At 32.3% G+C, this 22,126-nt stretch overlaps 2 protein-coding genes across 4 annotated transcripts; both read right to left on the bottom strand.

The window, feature by feature from the left end:
- Nucleotides 1-1,238: 1,238 nt before the first annotated feature.
- On the bottom strand, nucleotides 1,239-2,488 carry LOC105120491 (Tetratricopeptide repeat (TPR)-like superfamily protein). Its single transcript, XM_011018712.1, has one exon. The coding sequence runs from the start codon at nucleotides 2,231-2,233 to the stop codon at nucleotides 1,595-1,597; it is 639 nt and encodes a 212-aa protein (XP_011017014.1). The 5' UTR covers nucleotides 2,234-2,488; the 3' UTR covers nucleotides 1,239-1,594.
- Nucleotides 2,489-9,946: 7,458 nt separating this feature from the next.
- On the bottom strand, nucleotides 9,947-21,254 carry LOC105120490 (Protein kinase superfamily protein). Of its 3 annotated transcripts, none has more exons than XM_011018710.1 (16): nucleotides 20,906-21,254; nucleotides 19,770-20,786; nucleotides 19,385-19,683; nucleotides 19,110-19,254; nucleotides 14,969-15,084; nucleotides 14,210-14,415; nucleotides 13,410-13,862; nucleotides 13,247-13,287; nucleotides 13,008-13,076; nucleotides 12,286-12,386; nucleotides 12,112-12,196; nucleotides 11,935-12,033; nucleotides 11,777-11,845; nucleotides 11,230-11,361; nucleotides 11,042-11,136; nucleotides 9,947-10,506 (listed from the first exon to the last, which is right to left on the bottom strand). In XM_011018710.1, exons 2-16 carry the CDS (start codon nucleotides 20,625-20,627, stop codon nucleotides 10,386-10,388), a joined length of 2,889 nt encoding a protein of 962 aa, XP_011017012.1. In that variant the 5' UTR covers nucleotides 20,628-20,786; nucleotides 20,906-21,254; the 3' UTR covers nucleotides 9,947-10,385. The 3 variants fall into 3 exon arrangements, with proteins under 3 accessions (XP_011017012.1, XP_011017013.1, XP_011017010.1); XM_011018711.1 differs by having other exon boundaries at nucleotides 20,972-21,254; XM_011018708.1 differs by having other exon boundaries at nucleotides 19,770-21,254.
- Between the last annotated feature and the right edge of the window lie 872 nt (nucleotides 21,255-22,126).

Here is a 22,126-nt window from a genome sequence, read left to right as displayed (position 1 = left end):
AAAAAAATTATTTCAATCGATTTTATTTTTTAATATTAAGTTGAGTGAGAATTTAGCTTTGTATTTTTTTTAAACACTATGAATTGCTAAAATATTTTCTAACATTATTTTTTAATGATTTTTTTAAAATTATTTTTGTCATTTTTTAAATATCGAGTTGGTTAAAAATTATAATTACAAAAAAATTAAATAATATGGGGAAAGCATTGTTGTTTTCCTCACAAAATACTATAGATTGCTACAATATTACTCTAAATGATTTTTTGTTTCCTCACAAAACACTATAAATTGCTACAATATCACTCTAAATGATTTTTTTTAATGATTTTTTGATGATTCTTTCTAAAATTATTTTTGTCAATTGTATTGGAAAAAATACTATAGTTTTCTCACAAAATATTATCAATTGCTACAATATTTTTTCTCATGGTTGTTTTCCTTCAAAAATTATTTTTGTTGATTTTTTTAACATTAAGTTCGTAAAAATTTAGCTTTATAATTTTTTTCTTCTTTTTATTAATAAAAAAGCTAAATTATGCCGCAAAAACAATCTTTTTATTAATAGAAAAGCTAAATCATGCCGCAAAAACACTATATCTTTCCTCACAAAATATTATAAATTACTACAAATTAGTTTGTTTGATTTCTAAATTTTTTATTATTAACATAATTTTTTTCGTTATGAAATATTAGTTTTATTATACCTTTAATTTTTATTATTTATTTGACACTAATCCTTTAATTTTTATTATTTATTTAACACTAAGTTATAATTAAAATACTATTAAATATATTTATTTTATAAACTTATAGCAGCGTGTCATCTCGCCAACATGGTCACCATCATAATTAAACTAGATGTGCTGTATCATTAGTTTTATATTTTAACTAATATTATGTTTTTAAATTAAATAAAAATTTATATAAAAACATTTTATTCATATATTTTTGTTAAAAAATAAATAAATTAAGAAAACTATAAACAAAAAATAAAATAAAAATAGTTTTTTTATACAAGCCAAACAAAAAACAAGAGAAGATGATACCAAATATCCCTTTCGATGTCGATTTCGGATTTTCTGCTAGATAATTAGACTGTTATTATTATTATCTATGAATAAAAATAAGTTGAATGTTGGCCGTTAATCCTATATGAACTAGACCATTTTATGCGATAAACCATTTCACTAATCAGTAAGATTATCTTTTTATATACAATATTTGCTTGTAATTTAGTAGAACTTAAAAGAAAGAAAGAAATATTATTTGAGGTTTGAGGTAACCACAGGATACAAGGGCTAAAGGAAAAGCTACTCTTGCTCAATTGGATTGTGCATCTGAAACCTTTACCAATTATTCTAAAAATACTCAAATGGTCATCATCTGCCCAAGATTACAACAATCTGTTGTTCAAGTCTTGGATCAGAATTGTAGACACACAGAATTCACAAAAAGAGGGAGGGAGGGAGGGCATCTCTCCTCGTTTTCATGTTACTCAATCAACTCCCCTTTTCATTTGAAGAGAAAAAAGAAAATGAAAATACAGTACTAAAGGTTTTTGCAAGAAACCAAAATCAAGAAAGACCAAAAGCCGTTAAGAACGCAGGCGGTCCAATTTCTCTTTCGCCGAAGCCAACTCAGGCTGCAACCTCAAAGCCTCCTCATAAGCCTCTTTAGCTTCCTCTATCATTTTCTTTGCCTCGTAACACTCACCTAACAAACAAAACGCTTTCGCATTATCCTTGTTCAACTTAACTGCCTCGGTCAAATCCTGAATCGCCGGTTCAACTCGTCCGCGCCGATTCATCCCCATCGCCAATTCAGCCCTCTTAAACAACGCATCCCCTTTCTCGCTCGCGCTTAACGACTTAACCGCCAGCGGCGACAGAGCCACGTTTATCGATTCCAGAGCTGATGTTCTGAACCCTTGCAGATCGAGAGATAAGGCTTTTAAGATGTGAGAAGCGGCGTCTTTGGGGTCGAGAGAGATGGCTTTGTTGGCTTCTTCTTCAGCTTGTTTGGCTAAGGAGGTAGCTGTGGACCGAGAGTTGGAGGGCGATCTGGCTTGAGCGATGAGCTGGGCGCCAAGAACGAAGTGGCGTTTGGCTTGGAGATCGGCGCGGTTGCGGTAACGGAGTTTGGAGAGGAATTTTTGAGGGATGTTATGCATAGCTAGAAACATGAAAACTCCCACCAGGATTAGACCTGCTTGCAGCAGAAGATCGAATATCATTTTTCTTTTCTTTTTTCTCTATTTTTGCGTGATTTTTTTTTCTTTAGGGGGGCGGGGCTTTGTTTTTGGAGAGGGAGGGGGGTGAAAAGTTGTTGTGATAGTAAGGACCGTTGCTGTCGTAGATGGATCGAGGTCGAGGGCAAATGAATATAGCCGCCCTTCTCTCTGCTTTATTATTGACCCATGACGATTTGCTTTCACTTGACAATTGCCGTTGTCTATTTCGGCTCCTTCTGGATTGTCAGATATTATGCTGGTCTGAGGAAACTAGGAAAATGGAGGGGTGCTTATAAATAATATGGAAATTGTTTTTTGAAGTTTTTTTATTTAATTATATATTAGAATAATATTTTTTATGTTTTTTAAAATTTATTTTTGATATTATTATATTAAAAAGATCAAAAAAAAAATAAAATTAAATTTTGATCGATTTCTATTTGGACGGCACTTCTTAAAGGAGGCTAAGAATATTCTTAAACACATAGATTATTAAGAATATAATTGTATTTTTATTGAAAATTATGATTGTTTCAAAAACAATGTCTCTTTTAATTTAATTAACATGCATAAAAAATTAACACAAAATTTTATGAAGATTCAGCAATAGAAAGTGAGATTTGAGATCTAATGATAAAAAAAAATTGATTATTGAATATACTGAAGCTCTGTTTTCAACATGTCTAGTACCATAATAAAAATTTTAACGAGATAATTCTACCCATACTTTAAAAGACCCACAAGCATGATCGTAATTTATTAGGGTTTTTGTTTAGAGTTAATTTAATGTTAATTATGATCTCATTTGGTGTTCTTTCAAGGTTGGGTTATAATTGTTTTGTCAAAATCTTACTTTTTAGTGGTATCGAGTATGTCAAAAATATAATCTTGATATGTTTCAAGTAATCTATTATTTTTTTCCTCTTATTTTTCTTTCTTACTGCATCATCTCATCTCCTATTACTTTTTTTGACAATTGGATCTTGAATCCTATCTTTTGGCTATTAGATCTTCATAAAATAACTGTTTGACTTTTATTTAGGTTAATTAATTTATAAAAAGAAGATATTTTGAAACATTCATTAAACAATTGTTAAATGTCGATTGTGTAGAAAAACATATTTTAAGATGCAATTGCTATTCAAAATAGTGGTTGCGTACAAAAATGATGTTTCAGTACATAATTGTGTTCAAATTATGTTATTTTTTAAATATTTTTTTAACTTGTGTTATTGTCCCAAAGCTTTAAACAAACTATGCTATTTTTCAAAAAAAATCTAAAAATGAAAAAAGAAGAAGAAGAATTATTATATTTATGTCTTTTTAGACAATTTCATGAATGATGTGACCATCGTTATTCTAAATTGGATTTGATTAGTGAAAAAATAATTTTTTCATTGCCAAGTTTTTTAGCTATTTTTCAAAGAAAAATAAAAAATGAAATGGCCTAATTATTCTCTAAACTCATCATCCAAGCTTTAAACCAAAGTCAGCTTTAAACCAAGTCAATTTTCATCGAGTCTCATAATTATATTTCTTAGAATAATCATAATAGATTTTAATGTGTAATTCCTTTTTTGTTAAGAGTTTCAAAGCCTTTTTTTAATTTAGTATAGTGACATAAAAAAATTAAAAAAATAACACAACCTATAAATATTTTGAATAATGACATAATTTGCTAGGTCATTTGTGTTATTTGTAACTCGAGAGTCCATGCTTCATTCATGACTTGCTAAAAAAATGTAACTAAGGCAATGTTTCCAACCTTTTAACTCATTACCACAAAAAAACAACTAGCAACTAACAATTTAAAGACATAATTTACAATTTATCTCCCCAACATATTTAAAAAATCAATACATTTCACAATTCATCCATGTAGGTGTCAACACTAAAATCATCACAACTCGTAAATGAGTCTGAATCTTTTGTGGATGAATGTGCCTCCCTAACTAAATGTTCTCATTCATGATAAGCAATCTCATTTTCTACTGAACCTGCTTTGAGATGCTTAGTTACCTTAGTCTTCTCAAATCCACCATGAACTTTAAAGGTATATATTAAAAAACAAGTCGAAACTAAAAATAAGCTTTTAAAAAAAGGAAAAAAGCAAGTTGGGTAAACCTTGTAAATCCAGGTTAGTCTCTCAAATTTATAATTTGTTAAGTCCTAGATTTAGGCTCAACCAATAAGCTAAAATATTAGACCAATTAAATATTGAATGATGAAATAATAAAATAAAATCAATAAAAAAATTTAAAGATAAACAAATAATTAACCTGATAGGAAAAAACCTTAAGAATAATGAAATTGTAAAACAATATAAAAGAGCATCTTTTAAAAAGTAAATAGCAATCAAAGGAATATGAACTAAATCTTACATATGAAAAAATCTAATGGGGATGAAACTAAAAGAAACTCTAATTTTATAAATTATTTCAAATAAAAAAATTAAGATAATAAGAATTAAATCTTAATGAAAATACATTTCAAGGGCTATTTTGAATTTTTAGAAAGTCAACATGAAAATCAATGAGGGGTGAAAGGGGAAAAGGCCACACATGTCAAACAAGAAAAAATCATGCCAAACATGCCACCTATAAGTGAAGGGGATGTCAACATGCTTCGATCGCTGCCACAAAAATAGGGTTTTTGTCACCTGATATCGAACCACACACTATTAGATAAAGAAATGTCTTCAACAAATCACACAAAGAGTATAACAAATGCGTTTTTTTAATTAATAGTAGTAATCAAATCTCAAGAAAGATAAAATTTAGGGGCTAATTTAAATTTTGAAAGTCTAATATGAAAATTGAGAAGAGTAAAGGGAAAAAAAGGCTACACACGCCAAAAATAAATTATTATGCCAAACATGCCACTTGTAGATGGAGAGGATGCCGAGATGTTTCGATCGCTACCCTGAAAACAGGGTTTCTGTCACCGGACGACACACCACGTGCTGTTAGATGAAGACATGCCTATAACAAATCATGCAAATAATCTAGCAAAAGCAATTTTTTAACAAATAGGGCGGAGCTAAGCTCAAGAAGAAGCTTGATCATGCCAAACCAACAAAGTAGCATTAAAAGGTCATAATTTTTTATTTAATTATTAGATCGAGCTTAATTTTTTCTAAGATATTTCTAAGATCTAGTTCTAATAGAGGCCCAAGTTGTTGAAATTAACCAAGCTTTAAAGGATACCTAAAGGAGGTCTCGAAGATGTCAGTTGAACTAGTTTTGTTATTTGTCCTTGATTTTTCTAAATTTTATGTTTTTATTTTATTTTTTGTTTGTTTTCCTTTTTGTTTATATATTATGATTTTTCTTTTTTGTTAAGAACAATTTCAAGCCTATTTAAATACTTGTAAACCTTTTAGGTAGGTAGAGCTTATCAAACTTTATTTCATAAATAAAATCATTACTAGTGGTTCTATTTATGACAATTTTATTTCAACCAAATCTTTGTCCTTTTATGTTAGTTGTTATCTTTATTATGCTTCCATCTATGTTTATTTTTTTTTTCAACAATTACTTAACTAGTGTGGTTAACAGATGTGTTTTTCTAAATTCATTTACCTGGTAGAGGATGGCTTCTTAAGTTTCAGAGGGAAAACTAGTCTTATTGACAAATAAACTAGCATTAGATGTGGCCTTGTGCTATGCCGCAGGGCCTATTATTTTTTTCATATAAAAAATAATATTGAGTTGTTACAAGCATATTTAAAGGAAAAAAACAATCTATAATTCTAATTGTAGCCTTAATTGAATCAAATATGTTGAATTTATTTTAATTGGATCATTTGAATATATATATAATGATAGTAAATGAATCAAAAAATTTTAAAAAAATTATCATAATAACTTGAGAAACAAACTCCTGAAAAGATGAAATTCGATAAAAAAAAAAGGATGAGGAACAATCCAAGCCAACTTGAACACGCCAAACTAGCGATTTAAGTTATAAAATTAGGATAACCTAGTAGAAAAGAAATATAAAAAAATACAAAGCTATTTTTTTTTTAAAAAAATCAATATCAAATAATGAAACTAAAAAAGAAAATAAGTACAAAAAAATATGTAAATTCATATTAATTTTTTAAACCCGCGACTCGGTTCATTAAACTAGAAGTGCCATAAATAAATAAAAAATACAAAACTCGATTTCTAGTACATTAAAAGTTGAAGAATAAGATTGAAGAAAAAAATAATTATAAAAAAAGATTCAAAACATAAAAAACAATTAAATAATAAAAATAAAATTACAGGAGAACTATAAATTTTGTATTGAATTAGTAAAATTGAAAAGAGAAATAAATTTAATAAAATAATAAAAAAATAAAAAACAAATGAGGACTTAATTGAAAAAATAATATACTATAAATTAGAATTGAAAAATAAAACTAAAAAAAAAAGTTATACAAAAGAGGTAAGAAACAAACTAAAAATAAAAAAAATTAATGATGAAACTGAAAAAACAACATATTACTTTAAAATTTTAAAGGATCATATAAAAATAAATATTTAAGAAATAAAAAAAGGAAAAGACCGCTAGTGCCAAATCAAGCATCCATTTACGGCTTGTATTATCTAGTTATAAAAGACTTGATAAGACAATTCAAATATTATCTTGAAAAATAATATTTGACCGTCAAACAAAGATGATATATATGTTGCTCAAATAATACAACCATAATCCACATATTAATCCGCCACTTATCCCCCTTAACTATAACAAAAAAAAAAAAAAGGGTGAGATAACTAAAATGACCATGGGTGATATAGTTAAAGTATTTTAACTACACTAGCATCCCAATAATTTTACTGTGTATTTATAATTGAAAATCCATAACAACCCCAAGCCTCTATTTAAGTTTTTTTTTTTCATTAAGAGTAATTAAATACTTTTATTGTTTTAAAAAAAAGCAAAAGACCTCATTACTCTCCACACTTAGGTCAACTTTTCGTGTTGAGAGAGGCAAAGTTATTTTTTTACTGCGTTAATCCACAAAAACACTAAAATAGTATTTAATATTATAATAATTATTATTTTTAAAGTATTTTTGCAAAATAATATATTATTATTATTATTATTATTATTTAAAATTTATATTTTATATCAAAAAATTTAAAAATACTAAAAATATAATTCAGTTTTTTGACAAACATGTTATAAGTCTAGATTTACCGCATCTATCACTGTGGATTTTATCCTTTTATTTTAGTTTATTTTGTTATAATAATACCAAGGACCGAGAATAAATGAGACCTGCCAAAAAAAATCAGAAACTATACAAAACATGTTTTATAAGAAAATAAAAATAAATAAAGGCCTGTCTTTTATTAAAGGTCATGGAATGCACTGATTCTTCTGAGATTTAATTTCCGTCAAATTCTTCCACAAAATTGGACAAAGTCAGGGCAACAAACAAGTCTAGATTGCATTTTATATAAGAAGCCGAACTAATAGGAAAGCCACGAGCCCAAAAATAGTTTAATTAATGACATTAGAGATTCCTTTTATGTTATTTCTTTTATAAAAATAAAATTTATAGTCTGACATTGACAGATCAGTCTTTGTACTTTCCTTCATCGGTCACTCCATTCATAATCTAAAAAAAATAAAATTAATTATGATTTTAAAGTTATGGAAGGAAAAAATTAATTAGAAAAATTTCAAACAAAATTTGATATTTTTAATTTATTTACATCAGAACATTTTACTTTACTTTAGAAATCACAAAAATGATTGCTTTTATTTTTTATTTTTTAAAATTTACTTAAGCTGTATTTTTTTTATGCTGTATTTTTTTTTACATTTTTTTACTTATTTATTATTTTACTTTAAAAATAAAAATAAATAATATAAAATAAATAATTTTTATGTAAAATATAGAAAATCCTGAACATAAAATCAAAGTACTCATTAAAAATAAATTATTCATAAAACAAATACACATTTACTAACATCAAGTATGTTTCATTAAAATATCTATAATTTTTTCTTTAATATTATAAAACCATCTTTTGATTTAAAATATAAAAAATATCATTGCAACTTTTGCTAATAAAAGTGTGACTAAAAAAATTAAATAAAATGGAAAACTTTGATTTGAAATAAAATGTGTAAAACCTTTTTGAAAAAAAAAGCTAGTAAATAGAAGAAAAAAAAACAAATGGGCAAATTTTTTTCGTTTGAATTTTTAATACATTTTTTATATTATAATATATTCTTCTTTTTCTAAAACTAGAGCCAATATAAATTTAACAAATATCTATTCATGTCTTTAAATATTAAAATTAATAGAAAATTGAATTATTAAGAAAGAAAATATCTATTATTTAACGACTAAACCATAAAAAATTTTAGGATGAGTGTTTTAAAAAAGTATTCCATCTATAATATTTATATTATCTAACTTAAATTAACTTAGATTAATCCATGAAGCCATATAATATAAATATTATAAATAAAATAAAATAAAATCTAAGAAATAAATATTATGAATCGAGTAGCAATTTAAAATTTTTAAAACTCAATCAACTCGACTCAATTTATATATCCTATAAATTCACTATTTATCACATCTTAATTGACTTTTCTATTATAGTTAATTGATTAATATATTAAGTTTTGTTACATCTTATAAAAAGTTTTGGGTTAATTTATTGATATCAAATCTTTATTCTATTAAACTCAACCCATCAAAATTAGCAATATAAAATTAGCTTATATATATTTGTAATATCCATAAAAATTTAGCCTAACCATTAAATCCAACCTACCCGTGTAATTTTTTTTAAAATAAATCAAGTTTATAATTTATAAAATATAAAAAATTAAATTAAATACAATTATAATTTCAAACCTAACCCAACTGCATACATCAATACCCTTAATTTTTAGTATGACTTAACTTCCCAAAAAAAAAAAAAAAACCATCTTGCGTCATGAAATATCACGTCACATGGACGAACACATGCTTTGTGAAAAATGCTCGCAAGAGAAAATAATTAAGGGGAATATTGAGAAATGAGCACCAACCTCCTAACTAATCCAGACAACCACTAAAGAATCCTACCATGAAAAACTAGGGCAATAATTTAGTCATGAAAAATGATAGAATGATATTGTCGAGTATTTACTGTTAGCAGCTTCAACTTGGCAAAACGGAAAACTCGAGCCAGAGCTTAACCCTTGATTTTTATTTTTTGCAACAGAGAGAGCACGTTCATACCCTTCGATGTGCGATTAAAAAGAATAGGATCACAGAGGTCGCTATGTGTGATAAAATAGCACCAACTCCCTCCAGTCCCCAGCAAAAAAAAAAATATTCACAACCACGTTAGAGCAAGGGAGATTTTTGTTCCAGGATGTTCCAGGTTCTGCATAAAACGATGACAAATGCAGTGGTAGCCAAGTCGCAGGGAAAAAGTTCTTGCAGCTGGTAATGAGTATAATGGCGTGTATTGATGCCAAGGGAACGCAACCAATTCGGAAGACTACATACTGGTATTGAATCCACCTTTTCTACTGATGGCCGTGAAATAGAAGAGTCCATGAAGAAATTACAACGAGGAAGATCAAAGCAATTCCTCTGGGGACTAATCTTCAGAAGATGAGTAAAAATCAAGCTACTCCCAGATAAGGGAGCTTCGATTGGCCATGATTTCAGCAAAAATACAAGGAACTATGTGCCATGCACAAGCAGTTAAATGAAAATGATTGCATCTGTAGATCACTTGCATTGATGCTTAAATATACTGGAAGGAGTTCAATCGAATTATTACATCACGCTGCTGTATGAACATGGAGAGATTCCCTTATTACAGCTTACAGAAGAAAATACATGCCAAAATATCTTCCGAAATCTTAAACATCTCCGATTTGAGATGCAAATTAACTTAAATGAAAGGGGCTGCCCATAGAAACCTATACAAATGCAGAGGGAACTTCTCGGCCTGCATTTTGAACAGCAGATTTCGAAGTTTAACGCCTTCCAAATGGGTTAGATAAGCAACACATCTACAGTTGCCTGGAACCAAAAAGGTACTGTTAGTTCACCATAACTATAGGGGTTCGGGACTCTATTTCTATCAGCTAAATCTCCGAAGCCAGCTGGATGCTCAATGTATTTTACAGTGAGAATATATTAAGTATCTTTGAAGGGAGAAATCTTTTGTCCACTGATCTGCCTTGGCTGCAGCGGAGACTTTAACAACTTCTTCAATGACTCCACTATCTTACCAAAAGATGGGCGCTGAGCTGGATCACTGCCAACAGAAAATCAAAAGGCATCATAAACAGAACAGATATAACCAGCAGTTCAGCAGTTGTAATTTTTTTAGCTCATCTTGAAACAAAACAGCAACTTGTATAGTTTGGGATGGATAGGACTCTTAGAGACAGCAGCTAGATCATGGTATAGACACAAGACAGCTATGATTGTCCAGATAAGTATATCAGAACAGTAGAAGTCTTGCACATCTCAGGCAAGTGCACTTGAATCTGGTGTTCTGACAAAATGGAATAAGCGATCAATTCTTGACTAGTTATGAACAGACATAATGATCAAGAAGCATCCATATCTTGTAGGCACTTTAATTGTAACGCAAATTGCATGCAGAAGCCTAAATACTTTCAATATGATGGCATGAGCAGTCTTCAATAATGAAGATGTGCTGGAGTGTTGTTCTTAATTAAAAAAAATCTTAGCAGGGAAAGCATATTCCATCTTGAAAATACCCCGGCTCTTAACTGTTGAGCATACAAGTACTATAAACAACCATGGAACCCGAGAGTACTTACTCCGCCCAGCAAGATTCCATGAGAGAAGCCAATACTGGCGGTGTGTTCTGGGGAATAGAGAGCCTTCTATTCTGAAAGGCTACAGCTCCAACCACCTGAAAGGTTCCACCATTTCGGCTTGATCATAAAAAAAAGAATGAGGGGGTCTAACAATTTGACAAGCTGCAGGTGTCAGTTTTATGTTTCACCTGGGCAGGGCAAAGTCCACTCCAAGGTTGTTGCATAGTCACAAGCTCCCATAGGATGACTCCAAAACTGTAAACATCAGACTTCTCGTTGGAAGGCTCTCCACGAAGGAATTCTGGAGCCATCCACTCGGGCTGAAAAAAAAAAAGTAAGAGAGTTACATGCCTGATTGAAGCACTGCGAAGTAAATTTTCAACCTGCAAGGTATTAACTGGAAATTATCTGATTTTCTGGAGTAGAGAAGAGTGCACAGCTAATTATGGAACATATTCAAAAGCCTACTCAGAAAAGAAAAAAGCAACACGAAAAAGGTCTCATGATAATGAACAAGAATGCTGTAGCTCTCAACACCATAGGAGTCTGGAAGTCGACAAAATTCTGGCATAACAGCTTCAACATGTTCTCATGCCTACGAGTATATTAGTCTAATCTCTTGGAGAAACAACTGTCTGAAGAATTCAATTAAATAATAATCACAATCAAGGGAATTTTCACGATGCAAATGAACACGGATAATTTAAAGCAGATGATATTAAGAGAGAGAATTACTGTTCCAGCCACTGATTTTGATGATATGAAAGAGTTAGCTTTGAATCTGGACAGCCCAAAATCACACACCTGAGCATGAAATTAACAATTGAGGTTAAAAATATGCAGCAAGCTGCCTGAAAGTTGAATACCATTCATGTGAATATTTGATCATTTACCTTTACTGTCCAGTTTTTATCAACCAACAAATTTGGAGATTTAAGGTCCCAGTGAACAATTGGTGGATCAAGACAGTGAAGATAATTGATCCCCTTGGCCTGCTCCCAAAAAAGAACATCGAACTTTTGCTAAAAAAATCAGAAATCAAACGCACTATGAACAACACCATCACATACCACATCAAGTGCCATACGTAAACGCCTCCTTTGATCCAGTACTTCGCCTGCAGCAGGCCGGTGTATGAGGCGGTATAGACTGCCCCTGTTCAGAAACTCTGGTTAGCGTGATATTTCTAGTTAGTAGTGAAAGATGAACATCAACTGGTTACTATGCTAAAAATTGGATGATACCTTGGCAGATATTCTGTCACAATCGATAGATGAGGGCGCTTTGTAACGGCACCCATGAAGAGAACAACATTTGGATGACGAACACGTTTCATTATTGCAACCTGAAAACACATTAATTATAACTTGATCTGTAGCATTGTTATTCGCCGCAGAAATAACACACCCAAAGCTGGTAATCTTTGAAGAAGAAAGCCTTAAACCTAACAATATATAGAGGAATGCCCTGTTACATGCTTATATTTTTCACTCAACCAGTAAAAATCAAAGAGATGATAAGGTGCAACGTATAATACACTGACAGCAAATTGTATTCAAGACAATCAGCTATTCAAAAGATCAATAACATTAACCAATACTCGTGCAAGGTACAGCCCATGGTTTTTGGATTCCATACATTTGCATGGACAGGTGTAACACTAAAAGACAGCATATACGGAAGAGAGTGACCAAAACCATGGAAGTAAATGGGTGAGAAATCAAGAGTTCTTATTTGCTTGTTTAGCTAACTGTTAAAATTCCAAAACAATGGTGACTAGAGCATATAGATAAATCACGGGCAGAACAAAAGAAACAAAAAATTGAAGAGGAGAATAAAGTAGCATTTTGAAAATAGTGGGACTAGAGGGGAGGGGAACTTAGACAGAAGCATGCATGGACAGATGACACAAAATCTGCACATCAGCAAATAATAAAGATGAAATAGATAGGGTGCATTTATATACCTCTCTTAAGAATTCCCTCAACTGATCATCATGAAAATCTTGAACAATTAGAACCTTGACAGCAACATCCTGTATTGACACAAATGGATTTACTTTCTGAAGTCAATAAAGAATAGCACAACCAAACATTCATATGAAGTCAAAGACCAGAGCAGCTGTGCAGGCGTGCAGCAGAATCAACTTCAAATGACTAATCACGGAAAAATCAATGAATACGTATCTAAGAGGAATATACTCACAGATCCGTGCCATTCAGCACGATGCACCGTACCAAATGAGCCTGCAAGGATAAAATGAGAGCACAGCACTTCATTTAATTGCTTCTAGGAGAAGAACAATGATCGAATACTTCAAGAACATCAATCCTAGGCTTCTAGAAATAATGAGAAGCAAAAGATTTACCAGCTCCAACACGCTCTTTGATATGTAACTCTTCCCATGAGATCTCAAGCCAATCTATGGCAAGTGAAGGTTCAAGATTCAAATATCTTGGGATGGTCACGGAAGGAAGTCTGGCATGATTGCCGATTATGCTCTCAATTTCCTTCTTATCCGACTGACTGGATAGGTTTACTTTGGTTTGCTTGACAACACTGTTTATGACTGGACCTCCAGATACAACTTTCTCTATCTCGCAAGTTTGTTGTGTAATAACTTGTTCTTCTTCAAATCCAGAACATTCAGGTACAGATCGCCCAGCTGCGTCAGGAGCTTCAGCATTCCTTATCAAATCCAAAGGCATCATCAGGGACGATTCTTTTCCAAGGCAAACTTGATCCACTGGTACATAAGTGGAGGGTTTCAGATGTTCAAGCCAACCATCAACCACTGTGAGTTCCTCTACTTCCTTGTTGCCTGCAAGAGATTGCTCCCCATTAAATAAAATTGTAAAACAAAAAAAAGGTTTGCATAAAATAGGAATAGATACCAATGTAGGAAACCTTGTTGCTTAATAAGTTGGGAAAGAAAATAAAAGAAATTTAGAGCTGTCAGCTATCCATGGAAATCAAGAATGCATGCTATTGCAAACAATTGCAGTGCAAATGCCAAACAAAACAGAAGTGCAAAGAACCAATACGTATATGTTACACAACCAAAAAAAACTTGTGGTAGCCATGTCATCGTTGGTTATCCTAATTCCTAAAGTTACTCTCACCCCTTTGATGCATGATGCATGTAAAAGTTAACTCTGTGAGGCATACCTGAACATAGAGGATTTTCAGGAAATGCACACAACTGCTTAGAGTCTTGAATCTCATAAGGTGCATCATCCATGTAAGGTTGTTGGGATTCTTTTATATGTGGGATTTGGAAAGGTGAAGGCACTGAAGAAAGGAATCCTCCATTTATTGTGGAATCTGGACCATGGAGATTTCCTGGCTGCCCAACTAGATCAACTACATATTCCCTGTTAATAAAATGCACTCCTCTGTATTAGCAAAATATGAAAATGGTAGACTACCATATGTAAAGGAGACAAGTTCAAAGACATTCATAATTCCATCTAATTGGATTATGGAACAGTTTTCAGGTGATCTAAACAGTTACCCGTATTTAGGGAGAATCATGAACTGGGAACACACATCGATTGGCAATGGTCAAATAGATGCAATAGTGGCCAAAAGTTCATATGGATATTAGTCAATGTATAAACCATAATAAATAACAAATAAATGAACAAAAGAGGATACTTAACATCTCGAAAACCATTATTGCTGAATAGACAAAATTGCTTGGACACCATGAAGAAAAGAACGCATGGCTAAGTATATACTCGGGGTTCAAAATTGAAGTGACATAGCTAAATTTTAGATCATCTAGCAAAAACTACAAACATTCTTCAGCAAATAGAGAAATCTAGAAGACTGGTTAGAGCTTTCCTCAACTTGTTTTACTTTTAACTTTTTCTTGTTTCATTTTATCTCCCATGATAATGTAAGGTAGAATTAAAAGTATCATACCTTGACAACTGCCTGTCATCCTGGATTTTGACAAGACAAGAAGATCGGTGATCAGCTACACAGTACTTGCAACCCCGAGCGATGCGACACGGCAAACCTATATAGTCTGCCAATTTCTGCACATGCCAAAATATATCACCACAGGTTACTAATGCATGCAGAAACTCACATTTTCATAGTATAATGATCTTGCGCCCACAGATTTAAAATCGGTTTTGTGTACTTCTACAAAATAGTAAGTTGCTGAAAATATTATTTTCCTATCTGCTTCACCGTGATCTTGGTATATTTATTTTCAACTTAAATTGGATTTAACAAGACATCAGCATGAGGAACCTGTCTACAACGGTACAATGGAAAGATAGCTGCCTATGGTGTGCTTTACTCAATGTGCTCAGAAACAGACATGATCCACTGGCAATCAAATTAGTTTTCAAAGATTAAGCTTATATCCTTCAGTAAGTGCTACAAATATGAACTGCTAGAACAAAATGTTACGTGGAACAATCAGATAGGCTTGACATCTTATTAGAGATAGAATTTAAGAATTCCTTCTCTTCTACTGATAGTACTTCTTCTCAATAATTCTATATATTCACCCAGTCACAACTAACAATCTGTAATGGCAGTTAATATAACTGCAGCTAAGGCAGTTAGAGTTAGTTAAAATATAGTTAGAGTTAGTTATAATGAGAAGAAGAGATAATTAACAAAAATCCTGACGTAACAAGTTCTTCTTTAGCTCTTCTTCACAGCTAACTTTCACGTAACCAATTCTTCTTCTACCGTTGTTTTATCATCCCCCCACAAGTGAAAGGGTATAGGAACAAGGCAAAATTGTATTTCGAGAAACAAGAACCTTAAGCTTGTGAGATGTTTAGTTAAAAGATCTGCTAGCTGTATGTTCTCTAGTGGGAACGAAGTGTAACTATTTTTTTTCTTTGAGAACTTAGTCATGGATAAAGTGTATATCAATTTCTATATGTTTTGATTTGTTAGGGCATGAAATACAAAATTCCTGGCTATATGATAGGCATTAATATTGTCATACCAGAGTATAGGGATAGCAAGGATAGAAACACATAATTCTTGCTACAAAGCTTGGATCCAGATAATTTCTATAGTAGCTAAGACAAGACCCCTATACTCCGATTCTACATTGCTGCGAGATACTAGTTTTTGCTTGGTAAAAAACTAAAAAATTAGATTACTCCTTAGATAAATGAGATTACTAATTGCACTTCATCAATCCTCAGGTTAAGCACCCCAATCAACATCTATAAAACCTTTTATTGTTAATTGATTTGATGAATTTAAAAGTAAGTCTTCATGCATAGTCCCATGTAGGTATTGAAGGATTCTTTTGACAGAGAGTCAATGTGCTAAAATTAATTATTGCACAAACTGACATGTTTTATTAATAGCAAAAGCTATATCAAGCCTTGTAATTGTAAGATACTGAAGTGCTCCTACTATATTGCGATAATGAGAAGCATCTTCTATAGGCTCATTATCAAATTTAGATAAATTATGTCCAACAACCCCTAGTGTTTTGACGGGTTTTGTATCAAACATTGCTATTCTATGTAGTAAATCGGAGACAACCCTCATGGTAAGAGATTTCAATACCTAGGAAATAGGTCAGCCGCTCCAAATCTCACAATGTAAACACAGAATTCAGTTTAACAACAATTGAAATAACCTGCATAAGTAAGCTGCTTATAATGAGAATATTATCTACATAGATGAGAATAATCAAAGTTGTAGATTCGCTAAAGCATAGAAACATAAAGTTGTCGGTCCTGGAGTTACTGAACCCCCACTGTAAAAGAGCAAAATTGAGCTTTTGAAACCAAGCTCATAAAGCTTGTTTCAAGCCATATAAAACTTTTCTCGACTGACAAACTTTGGTAGGAAACTTGGTGTACACATAGCCAGGAGGTTGAGACATGTAGACTTGTTCCTCGAACTCACCATTTAGGAAAGCATGGTGTACATCAAGTTATCGTAATTTCCAATTAAAACTAAAAGTAATGGTTAGTATAATATGAATAGTTGCAGCTTTGATTATTGGGCTAAATGTCTCAAAATAATCAAGGCCAAGTGTTTGATGATATCCTTTTGCCACAAATCTAGCTTTATACCTGTCAATACTCCTATTTAGCTTGTACTTAAATTTGTATAGCTACTTACAGCTTATGATATTGACATCAGAAGGCTTGGTAACAAGATTCCAAGTGTGGTTTCGATGAAAAGCTACAATCTTTTAATCCATTACTTGAGTCTAATATGGATTTTTAAGAGTATGATTGAGTGTATATGGTTCTGTTATCTTCATAGCTGTTAGATTAAGAATGACCTTTTTTTTTAGTAATACCACCCATCAACCTTGTTATCATATGTGGAGCTGGACTTGACTCAGGAATCTAATTATTATGAATAGACTTAGAAGAAGAATGAGAGATTAGGGAGGTTGTAGACTTATTCAAAGAAAAAGAATTTGAATTTTTAAGAATGGCTTCGACTTGAAGCAGAAGTCATGGCTAGATCAAAAAAAGAAAAGAAGTTTCTCTTTGAGGCTCTGACATTAAGATAGAATTTGAGAATTCCTTTTTTTCTATTGATTGTATTTCTTCTTAATAATTCTCTACATTCACGTACCATGTATATATATATATATAGAGTATGTTATACTGTCATAACTAACTGTTTATCATGATAATTAATATAACTACAGCTAAGACAGTTAGAATTAGTTATAATTCAGTTTTTTTTGGGAAAAGAAAAAAGTTTTTCTTTAAAGCTTTCGTACCAAAATAGAATTTGAGAATTTTTTATTTTAACTGATTGTATTTCTTCTTAATAATTTTATATATGCAAGCACCGTTTAATATACAGTCTGTTATAGCTATATACCGTCACGACAGCTGTCATAACTAACAGCCTGTCATGGTATAATTAGAGTTAGTAACAACGAGAGGAAGAGATAGTTAACAGAGTAACCAATTCTTCTTCTACCCTTGGTTTATCAATTAGCGGACCCACATGAATTAAAGATTTCAAACAAATAGTCATTTACTGCAACAAGCTACAAATACCTTACTTAGTGATCAGGGGAAGGAGCACTCTTAATGGATTGGTTTATATAATTGTGGGTGACACTTGATTCTTCTAAATCAGTTGCATTCTCATGTGATACCACGCCCCTGTTCAGACAGTCAAGTCAGGTGTGCTTTAAAAACTTCCTTCTATTAAGAAAAGTGAATCCTGGCACCATGTCTATGAACTAAATGTGATCTTACAAAAAAATAGTTTCTTCAAATTGGTCGGAAGACGGTACAAATTGAGAAGGAAAATTAAAGAACAAAACACAAAAAAGCGAACTGCCAGATTTTTCTATCCTAATTCCCAACGAAAAACATGCGTACCCACTCAACTGGCAGTCACATCAATCCATACAAAATATTAATGAAACAACAAAGACACTAAAGCCTTCATCCCTAATCCTAACAAAATGTGATGGATCGCAAGCCTACATATCAAGAGGACCTTCTTGCAAAAACCAAATAATTCCTCCATGTAACACATCTATCCAATAGAATTTCGTGAAAGTTCACATATGATCACAATTATAGTAGGATCACCAGCCATTGGCATTTAATATTACTGAATTCCAGAGCTAGCATCCTTTGAGGAGGATTAGCTAGGGGCTCCGATAAAAAATCCCTAGGAACCTGTGCTCTTGTACTAGAAAAAAATAAAAATCAGAGGAGTATTTCCTAAATCATGCAGTAGTTGATCTCAAATTTCCCATGTAAAAAATTCCCTGACAGGACCTTATGAATTATATATGTATACAGTCCACTGCAACCCTCCCTCCCCCAATTTGAAATTTCCAAAGTAGGGTGCAGGCATCACACATGTACACATAGATATCCTATCCAATTAGATTACCATGAAGGCTAAGTATCCACTAACAAATATCCTTCAGTTCAATCAAGTCTCTTCTCTGTAGCACCAAATCGTTGAAGGTTTATAAGTCAGTGGACTATTAGTGTTCTTTTGATGGACGAAGGAACTAGTAACAGATACCAATACCTTCTTTTTTTTTTAATTAAGAAAAGTACCATGTATTTTTTACCTTGAAAAGAATGGCGCGATGTCTGCAGAGTCCCATGGATAGGCTACCAATAGGGAGCACGATACATTTGTGTAAGTCCCTCAACCTCCTGCTAGCCAGTTTCCATCGCTTGTGGAGATCTCCTTGCTCCCAGAGGAAACTTCCCCTAAACATTTAATCCCACAAAAAAGGGGGGGAAACACAAGCGGATAAGTGAACATTCAATTAGATAACAAAGAGTAATCCTATCATGATAAACACCTTAGTAATCCTATCATGATATATAAACACCTTACCCCATGTAAATAGCAACAAGTTTGCCCAGTTGCTCCACCAACACCAACGTGCTCTCCGAAGCACAATACAGTTCTTGAGCTTTATCCTCCAACTCTTTAAGACGCGAGTCACCACGTCTATCAACAAGAACCACCTCCATTGATGTCTCACTTGGTTCAATTTCTTTGAGTGACGTTAATGGTGGCATCATACTTCCTTCCTCATCCTCATTGCACGTCACCCATAGATATGGATTCATTCCCAAAATGTTATAGAATCCATCCGATATCTTGTCACTATACGACAAGCATCCACTCACCTGGAACGACAAACGCGATCATATGCATTCGTCATGACATGAAAAAAAAATCGTAAAAAAAAAATATGGGATGGATTGTACCGTACCCAGAGACGATACGAAACGGTTCGTGCATCGGAGGCTTCAGGTACGCCTTCCTGCAGAAGCAAAAGCTCACTAGCAATATCAGCTTGACCGCTCAGTCTCTTAGCCAAACTAAGCTGCAAATAATAACTCTCCTTAGTTTTTAGCACCAAGTTTTCATTCTTATTCTCCTGATCCTCCTTTTCCTCAGTCAACTCCTGCACCACTTTCTGCTTCATAGTCGGCACATGCACCGTCGTCGACGTGTCAAACTTGATATCGGTAGTAAAGTTTCCATCAAGTGTGGTAATCCCCGAGAACAAGCTACCAGCGTAACTACTCCCACTCGATAATCTTGGCAACGACACTTGCCGGTCAAAATTCCGGTCAACGTCCCTCTCTTTAATTATCCCCGGAGCTGGAAGAACAGGCTCTGGTTCCGGCTCCGGTGTAACTAACAGTTGACAATCCTCCTCAGTCGATAATCTTTGCAACTTCACGTGACTAGTAGATTTCTCAACTTTTTTCTCGGACAACCAGTCGAAAAAAGCGGCAAGTTGTTTTTTCTTTTGTTTATACTTGTCGTCCTCACCAAATTGTTTTGTCCTGGGATGGTACTTTTCGTCGTCACTGCTCGTGAAGAGATCGGATATTGGTGTCGTTATTGTGGTCGGAGTAGCAGTTGTTTCGGATGTATTTTTGCCAATTGTGGAGTACAGATCTTTCGATGAAGGCTTTCGGGGGTCATTTTCGAAGTTAAAAGCATCTTTAGTGACTTTTTTATTCCCGTGATCTAATGCTTGTTTTGAAGACGATGAAGCATTGAATCCGGACCTGTCCGGAAATTGCCTGGGGAAGAAGTACGTGGTACGATGAGGCATTTTTTCTTTCTTTCAGGGACCTCACACAATTCAAACCAACCCAACAATTCAAGCTTTGATTCAGAAAGATAACAAGCAACTAAGAAAATACTCGATTCAGGTGACGTTGCAAAGGGTGAACAACGAAGAAGAGGAAGAAGTGGAGAAGCCGTACAATCCCTGCAAGTCCGTGAGATTCAGGAAAGTAAACAAAAAACACATGATTTCTGTGTGGTTCTCTGAATCCAATAAAAAAATTTCAAAACCACAAGCCACCGTTATCTCGGCACTGCGTTTACCTGCCTCAAGAAAAGCGATCCAGTAAAAACAAACAGAGATCGAGAATTTTTTCCGAAACTCTTTACCTATTGGTGAAGGAAATGAAGCTCCTGAAAGAGATTAGAATTTTAGTGGTTTGAAGAGACAAACAACCGCTTCAGATTGAGAGGTAAGGGCGGTGGGGGTGGTGAACTGAAAGAGAAAGAAGAAGAAGGGTTTCGAGAGTCTGTGTATTTTAAGCAAGTGAGAAAAATCGGTGGGAAATTGGAAAATGTTAAAATAACATAGGGAAGAAGCTAACCGGCGCAGCGAGGGTGAGTGCGCACCATTGTAATGGGTTCACACGTTAGATTTTATGGCAGGGAGTGCGCACATCGCAAGTGGCGTACGTTAGCGATATTCAAAGCTAAGGGTTTAGTGTAAGAACAAAGAAGCTGGTAAAAAAAATGTTTTTACCCAGGCCGGCTTGTATTTATATTGCATCTAGCTACCTAACCCGAGTGTAGTAAAAAATTTTAAGAAATAAAATGTTGGATATGTAAGTAATTTTAATTTTTTTATCTAAAAAAATTCAAATTATAAATCTCAAAATTTATTTAAATATCCAATTAAATAAATTAATAATTTATGTAAAAAAACAAGAGAAAAAATTATTAACAATAATTGCAATAAAAATTAAAAAATTAAAAGATAGATACAAATTAAGATGTTTAATCACACAAAATAACTTATTTATTTGATTATTTTTATTGAATTTTTATCTAGATCAATAAAAGATAATAAAAATACACATATGAAACTGATTGAATAAACTCACATTCAAAAAAATATTAAACAATGATGAATATATAAGAAATATTATTTAAAAATGAATTTAATTTTTGTAAATAAAAAAAACATAGATAAATTAGAATGATATCTTCAAAAATTAAACACAAAAAAAATCAATTTTAAAAAGATTTTTATATAAAAAATACATACAAAATATATAATCTAAGTTTGATATTGGGATAAACTCATACAAAAATTGAAGATAATCAAAAAAATCAAGATTTAACAAAAAAATAATGCGGAATGATAAGATCATAAAAGAAAATAAACAAAAAAAATATTGAATTAAATTAACTTTTCAAACTTGTGACTGAATCATTAGATTGAGAATGCTACAAATAAAACAAATGTAAAGTTGAATCCCCAACAAATCAAATATCAAAATATGAAACCATAAAAAAATCAATCAC

The sequence above is a fragment of the Populus euphratica genome, unplaced genomic scaffold (assembly GCF_000495115.2).
Source record: "Populus euphratica unplaced genomic scaffold, PopEup_1.0 scaffold6.1, whole genome shotgun sequence".
Lineage (NCBI taxonomy): Eukaryota > Viridiplantae > Streptophyta > Magnoliopsida > Malpighiales > Salicaceae > Populus > Populus euphratica.
This window is presented reverse-complemented; position numbering and strand designations above follow the sequence as displayed.